The 19,108-nt window shown below is 43.4% G+C and overlaps 1 protein-coding gene across 1 annotated transcript in view; it reads left to right on the top strand.

Moving 5' to 3' along the window:
- The window catches only part of EBF3 (EBF transcription factor 3), a 479,658-nt gene that overhangs the window by 344,821 nt on the left and 115,729 nt on the right, over nt 1-19,108 (top strand). The window contains exon 8 of the mRNA XM_030202964.1: nt 13,215-13,332. Coding sequence (XP_030058824.1) covers nt 13,215-13,332 — 118 coding nt within the window. The remainder of the gene's footprint in view (nt 1-13,214; nt 13,333-19,108) is intronic.

The raw sequence follows: 19,108 nt of genomic DNA, 5'->3' as shown, positions 1-19,108 counted from the left end.
GTATTCAGCTGCGCTTAACTAAATATTTATGTGGATGCTCACCACCGACTCTGGTGTTCTATAAGGACTATAGGGTGAAATGATGATTTTGATGGCTAAGTCTGACCACTTCAGGGGAAATAATTGTTCAAGCTTTTTCCACATGAAAAACCTGTTTTATACGCAGAGAGGGGTTTTATAAAAATGTGTGACCACTCACTTTTAATAAATAAAAAGCATGGAAAGAGGAATTCTGGGAGTGTTGCTTGACTGGGGCAGAGGCAGATTTGCAATGCACATGCATATTTTATAAAATACATGGGTATGTAAGACGTTTTTCAGAGCAAGTATAAATTTGTGCATGGGTTTTTGTGTACTAATGGGACTGGTTCTGAGTACCTATAAAATTTCACAGTTACCCTGCTCAGTTTTGACAACAGTGAATACTGTACCTTATCTTCCCGATCATATTCTGTAGTTCCCTTTCCCATGCCCCACCATACCATGCCCTTCCCTTTGTTTTTACTACATACCACTTCCTTTCACTCCCCCTTCCCCAACTAGAATTGTAAGCCACTAAGGTAATCTCCTTGATGGGCAGGATAGTAAACACTAACAGGCTTATTTTTGAGAGAGAAGGGCACCCGTCTTTTGACACAAATCGGGAGATGGGCGTCCTTCTCCCAGGGTCGCCCAAATCACCCTAATCGAAAGCCAATTTTGGGCGTCCTCAGCTGCTTTCTGTCGCGGGGACAACCAAAGTTCACAGGGGCGTGTCAGAAGCATAGCGAAGGCGGGACTGGGGCGTGCCTAACACATGGGCATCCTCGACAGATAATGGAAAAAAGAAGGGCGTCCCTGATGAGCACTTGGGCGACTTTACTTGGTCCATTTTTTCTTACGACCAAGCCTCAAAAAGGTGCCCGAACTGACCAGATGACCACCGGAGGGAATTGGGGATGACCTCCCCATACGCCCCCAGTGGTCACTAACCCCCTCCCACCCTAAAAAAACTTTAAAAATATTTTTTGCCAGCCTTTATGCCAGCCTCAAATGTCATACCCAGCTGCCTGACAGCAGTATGCAGGTCCCTGGAGCAGTTTTAGTGGGTGCAGTGCACTTCAGGCAGGCGGACCCAGGTCCATCCCCCCACCTGTTACATTTGTGGTGGTAAATGTGAGCCCTTCAAAACCCACCACAAACCTACTGTACCCACATGTAGGTGCCCCCCTTCACCCCTTAGGGCTATAGTAGTGTTGTACAGTTGTGGGTAGTGGGTTTTGGGGGGATTTGGGGGGCTGAGCACACAAGGTAAGGAAGCTATGCACCTGGGAGCAATTTGTGAAGTCCACTGCAGTGCCCCCTAGGGTGCCCGATTGGTATTTTGGCATGTCAGGGGACCAGTGCACTACGAATGCTGGCTCCTCCCATGACCAAATGGCTTGCATTTGGTTGTTTCTGAGATGGGTGTCCTCGGGGACGGACATCTCTAAGGACAACCATGTCTAAGGTCGACCTAAATTTCGCGATTTAGGCGTCCCCGCCCGTATTATTAAAATGAAAGATGGCCGCCCATCTTGTTTTGATAATATGGGTTTCCCCGCCTTTTTGCCAGGACGTCATGTGAAGACGTCCTCAAGAAACCTTGGGTGCCCCTTTCGATTATGCCCCTCCACATAAACTTGGAAACTTTAATATTATGCTAACTGGCTAAGGGGCCCTTTTACTAAGCTGAGCTAAAATATGACTTGTGCTGTGACTACTGCGTGGGTTTCACCTGCACTGAGGCCACTTTTAACGTGGCTGTAAAATGGTCATATTTCCTATTTTGCTCATTATTGGCTATGTGCTAATTTCCCTATTAACATGTGGCTATTAGCATGGGAGCTCTTAACGACACCTATTTACTAAATGGTAAGAGCTCCCGTGCTAACCACATGCTAATCGGTTAGCATGTGGCGATGTAGCTGCACTTACCAATTAGCACTGGGCACACATACTCTCCACCCACAAACACATCCCCAGTGATCTGAAAACGACTGCAGGATGCATTAGTACTTACCGTAGCTTAGTAAAAGGGCCTCTAAATATGAAACCTTACCCCAGGAATGCCTTTAACCCTATGCCTTATTTATCAGAGAAGATGCAAAAAATGTAAGCAATTAAAGAGGTTAAATTTTTATACAGTTTGATTTACTTGGGTAAAACATGATATTAGCTGAGTAAATCTTCTGAATATCAGCCCATTAATTTTAGGCATTAATCCACCCTCTATGGAATGTATTGAATTTTAGAGCACATGTAATACCTAACCATGTTATTGCAGCCATTTTACAAAAGTCTGACTTTCCTACAATAGTCATTGCCAATTTTCTTTTCACTTTTCTATATGAACTTTAGATTAGATATAATCTAAATTTATTTATTTTATTGGGATTTATTTATCGCCTTTTTGAACAGATTCACTCAAGGTGGTGTACAGCAGGTCCAGTTTAACATAAAACCACAATTTTGTTAACAACATAACAGGAATAAAGATCTTCATTTACAAAGCAGTGCTACTGATTAGCAGTGCGCTGAATGCAAAGAAACCCATTCAATTCCCATGGGCTTCTTTGCATTCAGCGCACACTAATCATTAGCATTGCTTTGTAAAATGAGCCCAAAATGACCAAATCTAAACATAAATACGACAAGGGGCCCTTTTTCAGCAACACTGTGAGATGTACCAAGACGCCCTGCAGTAGTTTTGTGTTTGTTGCGTGGCATTTCCTGTGCCAGAAAAATATTTTTCTATTTTCTAGCACGGGAGTGCAGTGTAGGTGTGCCCGTCGGTAACTGGCCATCACAGCAAGCTGTCCAATTACCGCCGGGTTAGCATGTAACCCTTTACCACCTACTAAATAGGTGGCATTAAGGGCTCAGGCAGTAAATTGCTGTGCGTCAGTATTTTTCGTTAGTGCACAGCCCAGGGGCGTAGCTATGTGGGGCCACAGGGTTGGCCCTGGACCCCCCTGCCGATGACCCTCTCGACCCCCCCTCCTGCCACCAACCCTCCGCCACTAACCCTCCGCCACTAACCCTCCCCTGCCGTCGCCTACCTTTGCTGGCGGGGGACCCCAACCCCCACCAGCTGAGGTCTTCTTTTTCCTTCGTTCTGTTTCTGAGTCTGACGTTCTGCAGGTTGTACGTGCAGGACGTCAGACTCAGAAACAGAACGAAGGAAGAAGAGGACCTCGGCTGGCGGGGGTTTGGGTCCCCCGCCAGCAAAGGTAGGTGACGGCGGGGGAGGGTTGGCGGCGGGAGGGGGGGTCGAGAGGGTCGTCAGCAGGGGGGGGTCAAAGTTGTTGTTGGTGGCGGCGGGGGAAGTGCTAAAATGTGCCCCTCACCTCGGACTTTGGACCCCCTCCCGCCGAAGTCTGGCTAAGCCCCTGGCACAGCCATTTCTGACTTCCATTTAAGATAATGGAAATTCCAGCTGCGGTAACAAGTGGCCTCAACGCACGGCAATTTCATCCACCCACACCACCACGGGACATTTTTTACCACAGCTTTGTAAAAGGACCCCTAAATGAGGTAAATTTGGAAATATGATGTCAGTACTATACAAAAAATACAATAATAGGCAGCATAGAAGAATATTCAAGTAACATAGATATAATACAATGTCAGCATAATACCAATGAAACACCTAATAAACAATACAATATAACATTGAGATAGCATAGATATGATGCCATTCTTCTTCTATGTAGCTGAGAGGCCAAGTGCAAATACATAGATGGGGACAAGATGGGTAGTGCAGAATCAATTGGGATAAACAGATGGATGGCTAAACTCAAGGCAAAATCTTTGTACAGTTAAACAAGATATGAGGAACTGGTCTAAGTTACAGGGTGTGCAGCAAGCTAGTCCAGGTGTGGAGTGAGTGTATTGTCAATTACCACATGTATTAAAGACTTGTGAAAAGAGCCAGGCTTTCACCTTCCTGAAATAGATGTAGTCTTGAGTTAGATGTAGCCCTTCTGAGAGTAATTTCCAGAGCATGGGGGCTACTCCTGAGAAGGCTTGCTGGCGGGTATCACATCACACAGTTTGTTTTGATGAGGGTACAGATAGTGATGCTCCTTGAGAGGACCTTAGAGGTCTCAAAGGTGTGTAGAAAGTAATTTTATTTTTTAAGTACCCTGGCCCATTTTGTCTGAGGACCTTGAAAATCAAACACAGATTTTTAAATTTAACCCTATAAAGTACTGGTAGCCAGTGTAGTTTTTGCAGGAAGGGTGTGATGTGATCACACCACTTGCAACTGTCTATCAATCAGGCTACAGCATTCTTAATTTCTTGGAGATGATGCAAGCTCTTTTAGGTTTGACCACTGTACAGGGCATTACAGTAGTCTAGTCGTGACATTATCATGGCATGGACCACTGTGGTCAGACATGTCTTTTCAATATATAGAGATTTTGTAGTTGTCACAGGTGACAGAGACAGTTTTTAAAGGTTGTTTGAATTTGCGGGATCAGAGAGAGTGATGAGTTCAGCAGTATCCCAAGATTCCTGACATGATTTTAGGGGGAGTTTATACTTCCCCAAAAGGAATTTGATATGCATAGACTTAGTTTGGGTTGATGTGGGGGGGGCAGCTCACAACTAAATATCGCAGGTGCTAATGCTGAATTGGTACTCCCCCTCCCTCTACTGCTAATATTATTTTCTTATCCTTTACCCCCCCCCCCCCCCGAGTAAGCAGGCAAACTAAACCTATGTCATTGCCAAAAGCAACTTTGCTAATATTATTCATACATTCTTGATGTATGAAGCTTCTTTTTTAAAATAAAATTGTTGCTTAACCATAAAACAAAACAGCAGTTGTTTTCATGTACAGCCAGACAACTTGTTAGGCCACAACAATCCAGGCAGCCAGCTAAGTAACTGATCAACTCTAAAGATCTGTAGATTTAAAAAAAATGTTCATTTCAAAACAATGTAGCCAAGCTTCCATTTTCATGCATCTCTGCTTCAAGTGGCATTGGTGATATTGATCCATAGGAACAGATCAGAAGGTCAAACCTGGAATGAGTGGAAATGTCCTCTTTGTCTCAACAATCACTAAAAGAAGCATCAGTCACAAATGATTTTGTGGTTGGCAATGGAGCTAGTAGCTACTAGAGGGACAACCACAGGTCTCTTTAGTTAATCTCCCTGCCTTTTAGAGGATTTAAATGGTCTTAAGAACATGTCAGGTCCTGGACAGTATTTTCAGCTCATTTTACTTTCTCAGCACCTTTTTGGAGGTATACTGCAGTAATGAGTTACTGCAAACAGGAAAAAGAAAACAGAATGTCTACTATTTTTGTGCTGAATGGAACTATTTTCCCTTTGGTAACTAATCTATATATAGATGACAGAGCAAAAGTAGTTATCTTTTTATAATGCCATTCTCTATCTGCCAGGAATCTAAAATAACATTAATGCTTTACTATTTATTGCAATAGTACTGCTTTCAATAGTCAATAAGTTATTCTTTAAGAAACAAAGATTTCATTAACATACAGATTAGGATTTTCCTGATAGCTGTGTAATTGCTATGCAAATGGAACAACTAGGTTAAGGTGCAGTTTTATGACTCCTGTCGCACAGGTAGATGGAAGTTGTCATCAGTGCCGTAGCGAGAGCGGCTGACACCCGGGCGGGTCGCCACTTGCGCACCCCCCCCCTTGGATGCAGCACAGTGCCCCCCCTCGGTGCGCACCCCCCTTCCGGCACACACCTTCCCCCCCCCCCCCCCCCCCCCCCGGAGCACATTCTTTCTTACTTTAGAAGCGAGGGGCGGGCGGGAGGACCAATCCGCCCCCGAGTCCACGTCGCTGGGAGCTGCGTCTGCTCCATTGGTTCCTTGCTCTCTCTGCCCTGGAACAGGAAATAGCCTGTTTTGGGGCAGAGGGAGCAAGGAACCAACGGAGACGACACCCCCCCAGCGGCGTGCACCCAGGGCGGACCGCCCCACCGCCCCCCTTCCTACGCCACTGGTTGCCATGCCAAATAAGTAGGCTGGATATCTAAGTGAAGTGGCACATGTTTACAAAGTCTTTCATCCCTAGGTCACCAGTTTGGATCTGGCTCAGATTGGTACTAGGCAAAAGTCATTACCAGCTGAATGCCATTTGAAGTACAAGTGAAATGAGCCACGGTCTCAGTTTAATCCCAGTGGGCAGGTATCCACATCACTAACAAAAATACCCTCACAACTGTTTGATTTTTGTTTTGTGATGGTTTGAAGATAAGCTGCACGATAAAAGTATTGCATTGACCAGGAAGTCATATTGAAAGTTTTCATAAACGTCAAGCATTTGGATTAAGTTCATTGTTCAAAGCTAAGTAACATCTTTATATATTTTTTGCAATTTTTCAAAGACTTTGAACAGCCCTTTATTAGGTGGAGGCAGGGCATGCTATGATGTCTATGAGGTGTTTTACTCTTTGACTCCTGAGTCTATGTATATACACCTAAAAAAAACTGAGCACACACATCATTAATACTTTATTTTATTTTGTTATATTGTAATTGTTGTGAATTTTGAACTAATATAGTTTCTGATTTATATATATCTGGGGTGAGTGTAACACGTTTTCTGTTATTTGCACTGCAAAGTCACATCAGCAATGCATTGTGGTGGGTGTAGGTATTGGTAGTTGGTAGGCTCTACTCCCCTGGTGCTTTCGCCCTTCTTACTGGGTCAGAGTGTGCCCTGTTTTGTTTCCTGTTGTAGTCCATGCGGTAGTGGCCATTTTTGTAAGCCAGTTTTAGTTCCCTTTCCTGTGTTACCCACGTTAGAGAACGTAGTTCTTACCTTGAATGGTGCTGAAAGAGGGCATTATACACCATTGTGCCAGCTCTGACCTACTGCTAATCTTAGTACCAGGGGACTCTTTGCCAGTGGGGCACAACCACTGATCTGCAGTTAACTGTGAGTAAACATGCTTATTCAAATAAAGGACTTTTTCAAAGAGATTAGTCTTCAGGTGTCAACTGGTGTGCCAAAGTTATACATCAGCAATAAGTCCTAGAGGCTGTATGCAGGTCCCTGGAGCAGTTTTAGTGGGTGCAGTACATTTGTGGGTAGTGGGTTTGGGGGGCTCAGCTCCCAAAGTAAGGGAGCTATGCACATGGGAGCTTTTCTGAAGTCCACCGCAGTGACCCCCTAGGGAGCCCGGTTGGTGTCCTGGCCTGTCAGGGGGGCCAGTGCACTAAAAATGCTGGCTCCTCCCACGGCCAAATGCCTTAGATTTGGCCGGGGTTTGAGATGGCCGACATAACTTTCCATTATCGCTAAAAAACGAAGCTGCCCATCTCAAACCCTGGCCAAATCCAAGGCATTTGGCTGACCGGAACCGTATTATCAAAACAAAAGATGACCGGCCATCTTTTTCGAAAATACGGGTCTGGCCAGCTGTTTGCGGCACTGCAAAAATACATTACCGGCCATGTATTTTGCTGGCGCCATTCGATTATTCCCCTCTGTGTGTACACTTACCCTTAAAAGTGCCAGCAGGGTGCCTAAGCACTATTCTATAACAGTGAACATAAGTAGCATTGGGCAATGGTTCCCAAACCTGGTGGCACTCCAACCAGTCAGGTTTTTAGGATATCCATAATGAATATTCATGAGAGAGATTTGCATGCACTGCCTTCACTACATGCAAATTTCTGTCATGATTATTCATTGTGGATATCCTGAAAACTGGACTGGCTGGGTGCCTCCAGGACCAGGTTGGGAACCACTGGCATAGGGCCTAGCTTGGGCAGAACATGGGACAATATAAGCGAGGCTTCCATTTAACCCCCGTAACTCACAGAATATACTGTAAGTTACTCATATCCCTGCTGTATATATACACCCACAGTTATGGGCAGGTCTAAGGCTGAAGTAACGGCAGGCACTTAAATATAAGATGTGCCTGATACCAGGTTATTCTAATATTCAGTAATGGAATATGGGCACCCAGGTGCCATTATAGAATAGGCTTTCACCGTACCTTCTTGGGGTGCATAACTTGAGGTGCCTAGTTGTAGAATTTTCTCTGAGGGGGTGTGGCAAGTGTGGAGAGGTGAGGTGGAAGCATTTGCCAGCCAGTGTGTACACCTTAGCATGTGCTGACTAATACAGAGTTAACGCGAGAACACTTAGCACCTAGTGCTCCTGAGCTGACTCTCTGCAGGTACTGTATGATAATGGTAACATTAACACACAGCCTGAAATTAAAAATAGAAGCAACACCCCTAAAATATGCTGTGTTAAATCAGGGTTTAGCGCATGTTAAATCCTGCATTAGCACTTTAGTTGAAATACCCTAAGAGCAGTTACATGCACAAATGCAAATTAGTGCCAATTAACTCCAGTTACCACAAATTATTTGTTAGCGTCAATTAGCGCCTGATATGTCTAGAAAATTATACACATAACTGCCAGTAATCTGTAACCTGCACACGTAATTTTGCTTGCTAAGGGTGGGAATGTGTGCGCAAGACTATAGAATTAGAGGGTTAATGTGTGCTTTCATGCCAGTACAGTAAAAGTAACCATGGCTGTATGCTAACAGATGCCATGTGCTAATTCATGCTTAGGGAGGAAGTTATCAACATAGACTATCATTAAGACATATTATTTTACTGTTATCCCCAGTTGTTAGTAACTAGGTCTCATTGCATAAAATGAACCTGTGCCAAATTGTCCACAGCAGCAGCAGGAAGACAAAAATCCAAAGAAAGGAAAGCTGCTTTGAATTTACCTTCCTGATGGATTGTCTTGTGTCATCCTCTTTTGCCATTGGAATGCCATTGGATTGTCATTGTGTCATCCTGTTTTGGTACCTATGCTAAGTTAGCATGTTAGTGATAAATAACAGATTAAGGGGTCCTTTTACAAAGGCACACTAGAGGTTTTAGGGCATTCTAATCAGCGCATGCTAAACACTTGTGATGCCCACAGAAATATATGGTGGACTCTAATGTTTCGAATGCACTAAAGATGCTAGCTCACCTTTGTAAAAGGACCCCCTAATCACTAGCTCACATTGATAACTACACCTTTTAATGTACTAAAGGTGTCCCTTTGCTGTGGGTGTGAACACAGTCTTTTAGAGACATCTTCACCCACTTTTTGGTTCCATCTTCTCATACCCTCCCTGGCTTAACTAAAGAGCAGCATAGATGACTTTCACAGAGCAGGGCCGCCGAGAGGGGGGGACAGGGGGGACAAAAGTCCCCAGGCCCGGCGACACCACAGTCCGACCCGCCCTCCCTCCGTCGCTCCCAGCACTAACCTTCAATGCCTCTTTTCACCACGTTCGCAGCAAGCAGCAGCAGGGCAGGCCACTCCTTCCTTCCGTGTCCCGCCCTCGCCTGACGTAACGTCCGTGAGGGCGGGGCACGGAAGGAAGGAGAGGTCTGCCCTGCTGCTGCTTGCTGCAAACGTGCTGAAAGGAGGCGTTTAAGGTTAGTGCAGGGCCCGGCCCAGTAGCGGGTGGAGGGGGGGGGGCCGGCAACTTCATGTGGGGGGGCCCGGTGGAGGCGACAACAATGACGACGACCTCGGGTGGTGGTGGGGGACCCGGGGACGGCCTTGTCCCGGGCCCGGGTATGGCTCTTGGCGGCCCTGTCACAGAGGCCAGTAATGCAGCCTTCCTCTCAAGGAAACGGGGTTCTTTGTGTGTGGGGGGGGGGGGGGGGGAGGCATATGTTCAATTAAAGAAAATAATTTCTTCATGGAATATATTTTTTTAAATTATCTCTGCTTTCAATAATGTCATGACTTTATGAAATCCAGAGAAATACATACGACAGCTTGTGGTGCCTCTTTCAAATGTCTGCTTTATATATGAACTTTGCATTGGTTTGAAGAACATATTTAGGGCCCTGTTTTGCCAAGCATTTTTCCTATAGACACAAACCCCTAATTCTATAAAGTTGCATGCCCAACTTTGCATGCCCAAATCTGCAAATCCTTGATGTGGTGTAGAATAGGGTCAGTTATGTGCATAACTTAATTAGTTAACAAGCTGCTAATTGGCATTAACAATTATTGGCTATAATTGGTGTTAATTGTCACTAATTAGCAGTTACACACTTAACTGCCTCTAGTTGGTATTTTATAACCTGCATGCACAAATTCAGATTGTGAATCCTGCAAGGGGGGGCGTGACCTGAGAGTGGCATGGCAGGTCAGGGCGTGCATATACATGTGCGGGTTATAGAATACTTGCAGTTACGTATGAGCATTTACACCAGATACTTGGCTGATGTACATGCTCACACTTGAAGTTAGGTGCATAAATGCAGATTATGCTAGTATTGTATAATGATTGTACATGCAATTGCTGTTATAGAATTAGTGCTTAGCATGCATCATCCTAGCACCCAACTTTAAGCGCCCTTTTGAGAATTATCCCCAAAGTAGGTAATTTTATAGCAGGGTGCCCAAGATAAGAGGATAAAAAGGTACCTATTTTGGTACTATTTTATTATGAAAGTAAATGTGTTTCTATATATAATATTAGCATAAGTAGCAAGTGTGGGCATTTATACTTGCAATAGGGTAGGGTGTAAATGCTTGTACCAATATTTATCATGTGCACACATTATTGTAGTACTTTAAAATCTATGTACACATTTGTGTGCCCTGCCTATACTCCTGCTCAAGCTCCACCCCTGATTTGAAGCCATAAAAACATTTTACTTGCAATTATAATTTAATGAAAGTCCACCATTGTTTCATTGACCTAATGAAAGCAGGATAGCTCTCAAAAACTAGTCCAAAAATGTGTTAAGTTAGCCAAGGAAAAAGGTGTATCTAGAACTTAGTTCACTATCCAGCTTATTTTCGAAAGTTATCGCGGCCATTTCCCGACATAAATCGGGAGATGGCCGGCGATTTCGGAAAAGCGGCGAAATCAGTATAATGGAAAGCGGCATTTTTGACAGCATCACCGCTTTCCCCCGTTGCTTCGCCGGCGAAGTTCAGGGGTCGTGTCGGTAGATTAGCGAAGGCGGGACATGGGCGGGCATGGGCGTGGCTACCAGTGGCCGGCTTTCGCCGATAATGGAAAAAAAAGCGGCGTTAAGCAGTATTTCGCCGGCTTTACTTGGTCCTTTATTTTCACGACCAGCCTCAAAAAGGTGCCCCAAATTGACCACTGGAGGGAATCGGGGATGACCTCCCCATACTCCCCCAGTGGTCACCAACCCCCTTCCAAACTAAAAAATAACTAAAAACCTTTTTTGCAAGCCTGTATGCCAGCCTCAAATGCCGTACCCACCTCCACGACGCAGAATGTGTTGTATCCTCCGACAGCCTTTCCCTGGTTGCGATGTGGCTCTCGGGTGAGTGTGACACCTTTGCTGTTAGGTGCACTGCAGAGTCACATTACCAATGCATTGTGCTGGGTGTAGGGTACTGGGCTCTACTCCCATGGTGCTTTTCCCCCCTGCCAACCAGGTCAGAGTGTGCCCTGTTTTGTTTCCTGTTTTAGTCCATGTGGTAGTGGCCATTTTTGTAAGCCAGTTTAGTTCCCTTTCCTGTGTTACCCACGTAGAGAACTAGTTCTTACCTTGCAGGGTGCTGAAAGAGGGCATTGTACACCATTGTGCCAGCTCTGACCTACTGCTATCTTAGTACAGGGGACTCTTTGCCAGTGGGCACAACCTCTGATCTGCACTTAACTGTGAGTAAACGTGCTTATTTCAAGAAAGGACTTTTCAGAGAGATTAGTCTTCAGGTGTCACTGGTGTGCCAAAGTTATACATCAGCAATAGTCCTAGAGGCTGTATGCAGGTCCCTGGAGCAGTTTAGTGGGTGCAGTACATTTGGGGGTAGTGGGTTTAGGGGGCTCAGCTCCCAAAGTAAGGGAGCTATGCACATGGGAGCATTTTCTGAAGTCCACCACAGTGACCCCTAGGGTGGCTGGTTGGTGTCCTGGCATGTCAGGGGGGCCAGTGCACTAAAAATGCTGGCTCCTCCCACGGCCAAATTGCCTTGAATTTGGCCGGGGTTTGAGATGGCCGACATAACTTTCCATTATCGCTAAAAACGAAGCCGGCCATCTCAAACCCGGTCAATTCAAGGCATTTGGCTGGCCGGAACCGTATTGTCGAAACAAAAGATGGCCGCCATCTTTTTTGAAATACGGGTCTGGCCAGCTGTTTGCGGCGCCGCCAAAATACATCGCCGGCCATGTATTTCGCCGGCGCCGTTCGATTATGCCCCTCTATTTCTATACAAGAAGACTTGAAATCAAAACCATAGTGATCATAAAGAAGTGCTTACTACTACTGCTGATATATGAGCTGTTTAAACCATATTGGAAATGACATCAAGACATTGAATCATCTGATCAGACTTTTCTTCTAAGGAACCTGTAATGTTCTGTTTCTGGGATGAATTTTAACAGATCCATTATGTAAGTTGTTTTTGTCAACAAGGTTGTGCATTTTGGTGTTTTCCCCAACTCTTTCATTTTATTCGAAGAAGCAGTTGAAAGAAGGCACTATCCATCATCTTTTCTTTGGCCCGCCTCTGAACTGGATACAAGAATGGAAATCATTCACTCCAAAATAAAAGGGGAAATTCCAGTGACTTACCAGGATCAATCACCATCCAAATGAACTTGAGAAGGATACTTTTCATGGGCTGAAAACACTTTCACTATTCATATTCAATGTATTCTTTTCAAATGTAAAAATGTTCATTATCAGGCATTAAACATAGTCCTAAAATTGACCTGGAGAATGGTTTACAGAAGAGAAATTGAGTAGTGGGAGGTCTGATTTATTAAGCAGCATGTGGTGATTTGAAAGTCACATAAGTCCTTCATTTCAATAGTCTCAAGTGAGCAAATTTTAATTAGATAAACCAGGTAATCAATAGATCAATAGATCAATCAAAACAGATGCTTTTGAAATAAGTGGCTAGAGGGTGTTTACGAAACTGATGGCTGGATGAATATTTCCCTGTTTTGGATTAATCTATTAGTACAACAGAAAATTAAACTATAATTACTAGAAAGCATTATGAAAAGAAACAATTTAGAGTTTAAAAAAAACAGCTAATTCACACAGAACCCCACTGAGTAGCAAGTAAGTTTCTATTTAAACAAAACCCCCAAAACTTATTTTTTATTTTAACTGTAAAGTCTATGCTAAAGTGCTTTAAATATTGCATTGTCTTATTTTTCAGGTTGTTGTATCAACAACAGTCAATGTGGATGGCCATGTCCTGGCTGTCTCAGATAACATGTTTGTGCACAACAATTCCAAGCACGGAAGGCGGGCTCGCCGCCTTGACCCCTCAGAAGGTACGACTCCTTATCTGGAAAATGGTAGGCACACATTTACATGTCTTTTTTATTTGCAGTGCTTTTTTAGCCATTCTGCTTATTTTTCTATACACTAACGTCTTTCACATTATTCCATACCTTTTTTCATTAATCAATCTTTCTGTTTCAAAAGAATAGTGCACTGATCTGAGTCCATGTAAGCTAGTAAACAGTTTACTTCTCCTTGTACCTCTCTTCCTTTCATTTACTAAAGTTTTGCATTTGCATCCAGTTTCTCATTCAGTGTCTTGAGTTTTGAAGATTTATTTGCTTGCCAGCTTTTCTTGCTGTTTAATTTCTTTAATTTATCTTGCTTGCCATAATCCTTGATCTGGTGTTTCTTTCTAAGGTTGTGTATATGAGTTTTAATGGCTGGGCAAATCCATGACACCTAACTAGTTAGATTTTCAGAATATCCGCAATAAATATGAATAAAATGTTTTAGTATATGTTAGACCTTCAGGGCCCTGTTTACTAAGCCGCGCTGTAGGCACGTTAACATTTTAGTGCGTGCTAAAAATTAGTGCACACTAAAAATTTTGCGCACCTACAGTACGGCTTAGTAAACAGAGCCCTCAGAGCATTTTTCTCTCCTTCATGCATATTCACCATGGATATCCTGAAAACATAACCAATTTGGTGTGCTTCCTGGGCTTGGCTGGAAACATTGACTTAGGGACATATATGCTAAGGGGTAATTTGCAAAGGAATTTCTGGGGGTAAATGGGTATTTACTTGCATGGAAAAATCTTTGAAAACTGCTCCTTCCCTTGTGGCTACATGTATATTTCTCACTGGAAAAGGGGTGGTGCTGAGGGTAAGGATAAGGAAAAACCAGTGAAGCATGCAAAGAGATTTTGTTTTAAAATCTCCACACCTTATTAACTATGCATATTACATCTGCATAGTATGTAGGATAAAGACTCTCCAAGGCAGTTGCCTGCTACCAGATTCTCGAAATAAAATTCCATGAGAAGTTTCCCCGATGAAAATTGTAGTCACCAGTAGTTTATTTGAGGCATAGAGATCTCATCTTGTGTTAAATACTAGCATGCCAACTCTACTACCGTCATAAAATTTAACACTCACATCAGGCTTTAAATTTTAGATCTTAGCAAATGTGTAAAATAGTGCATGGAGAAGAGTATACCACAAATTCCCAAGGGCACTTTCTCATACCTAATTTGCATCTGGTATTTCTTCATACACATGCACCTACACATTTATTTTAGTGTATACCCACTAATATATTATAATTTATAGACTGTATGCTAGGGCCTTAGAGGGTAATTCTATAAAGGGTACCTATTTCAAGCCTATTCTATAAAGGAAAGTGGGCACCTACTTTCCTTTATAGAATATTATTATAACAAAGCAGGTGTAAATGCTCATAACTAGATTGCCAAAGAAAATGTGTAAATTATAGTATTCTTAAATGTACATGTGTAATTGTGTACTCCTACCCACGCTTCAGCCAAACACTGCCCATATGAATGCCCACCTGTAAATCATGCACCATCGAAAATTGGCTCGTACATACAGAATAGTGTCTAGCTTGAATATTGTCATTTACGCATTTATTTACAGTAATTCCTTTGACTGTGAGTCTGCTAGAAACCGAGAAAGTACCTACATATAATATGGTTATACTACAGAAAGGCGGTATATCAAATACATTAATCTTACCCTTATAAATTACTAGAATAATGGCATTTACTTGCTGATTGTGCAAATCTATAGAATATTGCCACCCTCACAGGTAATGTTCACTTACCCGTGTAAATGGCAGCATTGCGCCTAAAGAGTACTGTATAATTACACGCTCAACTTGCATAGGATGCAATTATTAAAGGGGCATTTACATGGGTGGAGCAGGAGTGGTCCATAGGTGGGGCTGAAATTTTACATGGGCAGCTTATAAAATACTGTTACTTGCATGCATAAATGTCACGTTTAGGCATGAGCATTTACACAAGCTGTAGACCTTACAATTCTTGTGCAATGACACGGGCTTATTCTCATATTTATAAGGACATTTATGTATGTAAGTGACCTTATGAAATAGTTTCACTACTCATGGCAAAATGGCACCTAAATGGTGGTGCCCTATTATAGAATTGCCTCCTTAGTGTCTAGCACAGTATTTAGCTTGCATGTTAAACTTTAGAGCATAGGCCCTTGAATTTGTAAATAATGTATTATAAGGTTGATTTCCTGTTATTGGATCTTATTACTATAGATCAGGGGTTCTCAATCCACTCCTTGGGACATACCTAGCAAAGTCAGATTTTCAGGATATCCACAATGAATATGCATGAAATAGATTTGCATGGAATGAAGGTAGTGGATGCAAATCTTTCTCCTGCATATTCATTGTGGATATCCTGAAAACCTGGCTAGTTAGGTGTGTCCCAAGAACTGGTTTTAGAACACCTGCTATAGATGAAAGCTATTGAAAATTTGTATGAGAAAGAGAGCATGAATTGTTTTCTTTCAATAGATTCATATTTTTAGTCAACATACGGAGAATTATTTTGCAGTTAGAAAGATCAGGAAAGATTAAACAATATAGCTTGTTTCTTATTGGCTGCCTATCAGGAATTTATTCTCTCAAAAAAGCCTGAATTGCCAATCAGATTGACTAAGGGGTCCTTTTACGAAGCTGTGGCAAAAGGAGGCCTGCGCTGGTGTTGACACGTTTTTGATATGTGCCAAGGCCCCCTTTTACCGCAGCTGCACACTTGCTGCACAGCCATTGAGGTGGTGGTAAGAGCTCCCGCGCTAACCTGGTGATAACCAAGCAGGGCATAGCACTGCCCAATTACCATCGGATGCACATCGGCGGTACAATGGAGCAGTGGGGGTGGGAACTACCGCTGAGCTGCTGAAGTAGCCCGGTGGTACTTCCATTTTAGCAAGTCGTGAGCCCGCATTGGACTTACTGCCACTTTTTAAAAGGACCCTCACTATAATGCAATAGATACTAGTAAATTTGTTTACTGTAATTTTTTTTGTGAATTATTTGCCATAATTGGCTGTGCTGATGGTCACTCCCTTTGAGGAGACTTGTTATTCTTTAGAGAACTGATCCTTTTCATATGCTGTCCATGCAATTAAGAAAATTGCATGGAGAGCATTATGTGATTATATATATATTTTTTGATCTGGCTATTCCCTCCTAATCTTTGGGCTTACAGCTTCACAGAAATAGGTTGGAATCTAGCTGGTTGGGACATCTCCCTTATTGTATTCCCCTCCCAACTTATTTTATTCTAGTCAAAACAGAGGGGCATAATCTACTACTACTACTACTACTACTATTTAGCATTTCTATAGCGCTACAAGGCATACGCAGCGCTGCACAAACATAGAAGAAAGACAGTCCCTGCTCAAAGAGCTTACAATCTAATAGACAAAAAAGAAATAAAGTAAGCAAATCAAATCAATTAATGTGAACGGGAAGGAAGAGAGGAGGGTAGGTGGAGGCAAGCGGTTACAAGTCAAAAGCAATGTTAAAGAGGTGGGCTTTCAGTCTAGATTTAAAGGTGGCCAAGGATGGGGCAAGACGTAGGGGCTCAGGAAGTTTATTCCAGGCGTAGGGTGCAGCGAGACAGAAGGCGCGAAGTCTGGAGTTGGCAGTAGTGGAGAAGGGAACAGATAAGAAGGATTTATCCATGGAGCGGAGTGCACGGGAAGGGGTGTAGGGAAGGACGAGTGTGGAGAGATACTGGGGAGCAGCAGAGTGAGTACATTTATAGGTTAGTAGAAGAAGTTTGAACAGGATGCGAAAACGGATAGGGAGCCAGTGAAGGGTCTTGAGGAGAGGGGTAGTATGAGTAAAGCGACCCTGGCGGAAGATGAGACGGGCAGCAGAGTTTTGAACCGACTGGAGAGGGGAGAGGTGACTAATCGAACGTCGCCGGCGAAATAGTTCGCCGGCGATCTATTTTGGTGGCGGCGCAACAGCTGACCAGAACCGTATTATCGAAAAAGATGTCCGGCTATCTTTTTTTTCGATAATACGGTTTAGCCCGGCCAAATGCCAGAGTTCGCCAGGTTTGAGATGGCCGGTTTTGTTTTTCAGCGATAATGGAAAAAAATGCCGGCGATCTCAAACCCGGCGAAATCCAAGGCATTTGGTCATGGGAGGAGCTAGCATTTGTAGTGCACTGGTCCCCATGAAAATGCCAGGACACCAACCGGGCACCCTAGGGGGCACTTCTAAAAAATTTTAAAAAATATACAAATACCTCCCAGGTGCATAGCTCCCTTACTTTGGGTGCTGAGCCCCCCCCCCAAAACCCACTCCCCACAACTCTACATCACAACCATAGTCCTTATGGGTGAAGGGGGGCACCTATAAGTGGGTACAGTGGGTTTTGGGGGGGTTGGAGGGCTCAACACTTACCACCACAAGTGTACAGGTAGGGGGGGATGGGCCTGGGTCTGCCTGCCTGAAGTGCACTGCACCCATTACAAATTGCTCCAGGGACTTGCATACTGCTGTCAGGGAGTTGGGTATGACATTTGAGGCTGGCATACAGGCTGGCACAAAAAAGTTTTTATTTTTATTTTTTTAGTGTGGGAGGGGGTTGGTGACCACTGGAGGAGTATGGGGAGGTCATTCCCCATTCCCTCCGGTGGTCATCTGGTGAGTTGGGGCACCTTTTTGAGGCTTGGTTGTGATAATAAAAGGACCAAGTAAACCCGGCGAAATACTGCTTAACGCCGCTTTTTTTTTCCATTATCCACGAAAGCCGGCCATCTGGTAGCCACGTCCATGCCCGCCCATGCCCCGCTTTCACTACGCCGCTGACACGCCCCCTTGAACTTTCGCTGGCTCGGCGACAGGAAAGCAGCAATGTTGTAAAAAAAGCCGCTTTCGATTATATCGATTTCACCGCTTTTGAGAGATTGCCGGCCATCTCCCGATTTATGTCGGAAGATGGCCGGCGATCACTTTTGAAAATAAGCCTGACAGTGACATTCATCAATCAAGGGCCATGAACCAAAGTGCCTTCTAGACTTTTATATTCAAGGTTCCCAAATCCCGTCACTAGATGTCTCTGTTGCACAATGAGCATAACTCCCTTCTCCCCAGGGGCTGTAATTTATCTCTGCAGCATCTCCAGCCCTGGCCAACCAGGAGAGTGTAAAATCTGAGCCATGAATCAAATTCAGACCCCTTTGCACTCATAGAACTCATTTGGATCACCATAAATAATAGTTTGGCACCAACCAGGTGTACAAGAATGTTTCTCATATGAATTAGTAGAACACTACTACTACTACTACTACTACTACTACTACTACTACTATTTAGCATTTCTATAGCGCTACAAGGCGTACGCAGCGCTGCACAAACATAGAAGAAAGACAGTCCCTGCTCAAAGAGCTTACAATCTAACAGTTTAATTCCTTAATGAATTAAACTGTAAAGTATACTTCTTAAAGCATACAGTATAATACAAAAGAGCATAATTAAACTTTTCCGATGAATACATGTTTAATAAAAGAATACATCTTTTCACACCATATACTGTAGTTATTCTTTTCACAGTTACTTCGATACATTATGCACAGAAAAGTGAATGAAGGATGTAACGATTACCTTCAAATATGATTCAGGCATCAAAATGGAACATAATTTGTGAATTTGCTGTAGTGCACAAAAATAAACTAATTTGTTTTTCTACAATAATGACTAAGGTGTAAGAGAACAAAAATATAATAATTAAAGGTCGCTCTGAGCTCA

Source organism: Microcaecilia unicolor, chromosome 5, assembly GCF_901765095.1.
Source record: "Microcaecilia unicolor chromosome 5, aMicUni1.1, whole genome shotgun sequence".
Lineage (NCBI taxonomy): Eukaryota > Metazoa > Chordata > Amphibia > Gymnophiona > Siphonopidae > Microcaecilia > Microcaecilia unicolor.
This window is presented reverse-complemented; position numbering and strand designations above follow the sequence as displayed.